We start from the raw sequence: 2,910 nt of genomic DNA on the forward strand, positions 1-2,910 counted from the left end.
CACACACACACACACACACTCACACACAGGCAGGAATGCGCGAGCGGGCGCGTGTTTGTTTGTATCTATATGTGTGTATGCGTGTGTGTATGCGTGTGTGTGTGTGTGTGTGAGTGTGTGTGGGGGGGGACAGAGCTGAGAGGGGAGGGAGTGGGTGTATAAAGAAGCTGAGCAGGGGAAAAAAGTGCGCATGCGTGTTTGCATATGTGCGTGTGACTATGCGAGCGTGCATGCAAGTGCGTGTACCGTGTACGCATGCGTGTAAGAGTGCTTGTGTACGTATGTATGTTTTGATGTTGGTGTGTGTGTAAAAGCCTGCGTGCGCGCGCTCCTTGCGGGTGTTTGCCTGTGTGTGTGCGCTAGTTCGTGCGCGTATTCGCGCGAGTGTTTTTGCGTGCACTGTTTGTGTATGTGTGTGTGTGTGTGTGTGTGTGTGTGTGTGAGGGTGTGTGTGTGTGTGTGGGTGAGTGTGTGTGTGTGGTGTGTGTGTGTTTGGGCGTGTTTGTGTGCGTGTATGCGTGCGAGTGTTTTTGCGTGCACTGTTTGTGTGTGTAGGTGTGTGTATGCGTGTGTGTGTGTGCGTGCGTGCACGTGTGTGCGTGCGTGCACGTGTGTGCATGCACGTGTGTGTGTGTGTGTGTGTGTGTGTGTGCACGCGTGTGTGTGTGTGTGCGTGCACGCGTGTGTGTTTGTCTGTGTGTTTGCTTTGTACAGGGTGTAGGAGGAAGAAACGTTGTCTTTTTGTTGACTGTCAATCAATCTGTCTGTCAGTAGGCCAATGTGACAGCCGGTGCAGAAAGACACAAACAAACAGTGGGAAACCCTGCCCCTTTTCTAGAAACTTGGCAAGCAAAAAGGACGCCTAAAAATAGCATTTCACGATTCGCTGCGTGCTAAATAGGCCTTTACGACCCATATGCTCGGGCCGTTTCTATTTTTGGACGAGGAACTTTGGAGTGACTTTTGCCACTGTCAACCGTTAATTGCTGAATCAAACAGGAACTACAGCTCTTCCTATATAACTGACCGTCAAAATTATCTTTGGTCAGATTGGAGGTAGGATCAGATCAGATTACAACTCCTTCTGAATTATGATCAGATAATAACCAGTATTGCATCATTCAGTAACCACCGTACCGTAACTCTGAGAACGTTTGGCGCACATCTGCGATATTTGTGAGAAACTTGAAATTGCTACAGTTTAGCTGTCTTCACGTTCGACACATCAAAGACAATTCTGAAAAAAAGTTATCACATTGAAATTGATTTTTCTTTTTGAGTACGTCATCTACACTAATTTCGAGAAAACCTCGAGCTATCCCAGTTAAAATAATTATTTTTTCTTGTACACATCTGCGAGCTCATCTTCTGCAAAATTGACCATGGCTGCAAACATCGTATTCGCGAACATTCGTCTTGCTCTGTTCTTTGCTTCTTTCGTCGCGTGCATGACGATGACGACAGCTCTGCCAATGAAAGAAGTCGTTATTCAGATGATGGTGACGGCAAAGTCAGAACAGCAACAACAGCAACCACAACAGCAGCAGCAGCTTCAGCAGGAACAGCAGCAGCAACAACAACAGCAGCAACAGCAGCAGCAACAACAGCAGAGAGAAAAAAGGACGGTCGCTCAATGTGCTCAGCCGTCTGACCTTCAGGAGATGTTCGATGAGATCAACACAAATGTAAGTATAAATTGTTTGTTTGTTTGCTTTTGTTTGTTTGTTTGTTTAGGTGTTAGGGTGGTTGGTTGGCTGGTTGGTTATTTGTCCATTTGCTTGCTTGCTTGTTTGTTTGTTTGTTTGTTTGTTTGTTTGTTTGTGTAAGTTTGTTTGTTTGTTTGTTTGTTTGTTTGCTTGTTTGCTTGTTTGTTAGCTTGTTTGTTTGTTTATTTGTTTCTTTGTTTCTTTCTTTATTCATTTTAGTTTTATTGTTTCTGGTTTGAGTGGTTCTCTGTAGCAAAAATCTCTGGACGGTGAATAGTCTTTCGCTCGAAAACCAATTCGTGTTAGATGACAATAAAAGTCATCAGAAGTTAGTTCCAGCTCGAAGTATTCCAATAAATCATGGATTTATAAGCACAGCAAACGAATCAAATATATGGCCTGTTGGTTGTCGAATGAAAATCTCAATCCTATTAGCTAGCTTTATTTTAATGTCCATACTGTCCCTTTCGTGTCTTTGTGCGTGTTGCACTACGTTGCATTATGGTTGTACACAGCCTTGTTATTAATCCAATGCTGGCCGTGATCTGTTTCAGAAGAACCACAGCGTGTTCCTCCAGACATCCAGCATCAGCCACACTAATGAGACGATCCACTACGAGGAGAATCCCAGTGAGAGCAAAACTTGCCCCAACACCGTGTCAACCAACACATCCGCGCCGCTCAAAGAACGCAGCCTGTGTCCTTACTACTTCGACGTTCTGGTGCTGCCCACTGGCTACTTCCCCCCCTCCCTGCTGTCCGCCAAGTGCAAGTGTCAGAGGTGTGTCCACAACTCGGCCTATGGCTGCGAAGCCAGCACCGCAGAGATCACCGTGCTCAAACCTGATGGCTGTTTTCAAGGATTGTGGAAATACGTCGAGGAGAGAATTGAGGTCAACAACGGTTGCACATGCGTGAGTAATTAAAGACTTCCGGTAGTTGTGGGTAAAAAGCGTTTCTGACATTGTGATTTCACTCGCTTTGTTGTGGTCTGCTGGGAATGCTTTACGTGTTTTGTTCCCATTCAAATACATTTGATATTAGGTTTGATTTGATGTATATTTTCTTGTTGTTTATTTCTGTTTATTTCATTTTGTAGAGCAGAGTTACAAGTTATGACAATCCTCAAAAAGGCCATCTGCATTTCTTGCAGGCTTTGTTCAGTGACGTTCTGTTTTAAGCCTGTAAGACTCAAAAATTAATG

At 44.6% G+C, this 2,910-nt stretch overlaps 1 protein-coding gene across 1 annotated transcript in view; it reads left to right on the forward strand.

The window, feature by feature from the left end:
* The first annotated feature begins 1,154 nt into the window (after positions 1 to 1,154).
* LOC138977349 (putative uncharacterized protein DDB_G0282129) overlaps positions 1,155 to 2,910 on the forward strand; it is a 2,103-nt gene continuing 347 nt past the window's right edge. Inside the window, exons 1-2 of the mRNA XM_070350251.1 lie at positions 1,155 to 1,685; positions 2,261 to 2,910. The exon at positions 2,261 to 2,910 is cut by the window's right edge and continues 347 nt beyond it. Of these exons, the coding sequence (XP_070206352.1) occupies positions 1,383 to 1,685; positions 2,261 to 2,632 (675 nt within the window). The 5' untranslated portion in view covers positions 1,155 to 1,382 and the 3' untranslated portion in view covers positions 2,633 to 2,910. The remainder of the gene's footprint in view (positions 1,686 to 2,260) is intronic.

The sequence above is a fragment of the Littorina saxatilis genome, linkage group LG9 (genome assembly GCF_037325665.1).
Source record: "Littorina saxatilis isolate snail1 linkage group LG9, US_GU_Lsax_2.0, whole genome shotgun sequence".
Lineage (NCBI taxonomy): Eukaryota > Metazoa > Mollusca > Gastropoda > Littorinimorpha > Littorinidae > Littorina > Littorina saxatilis.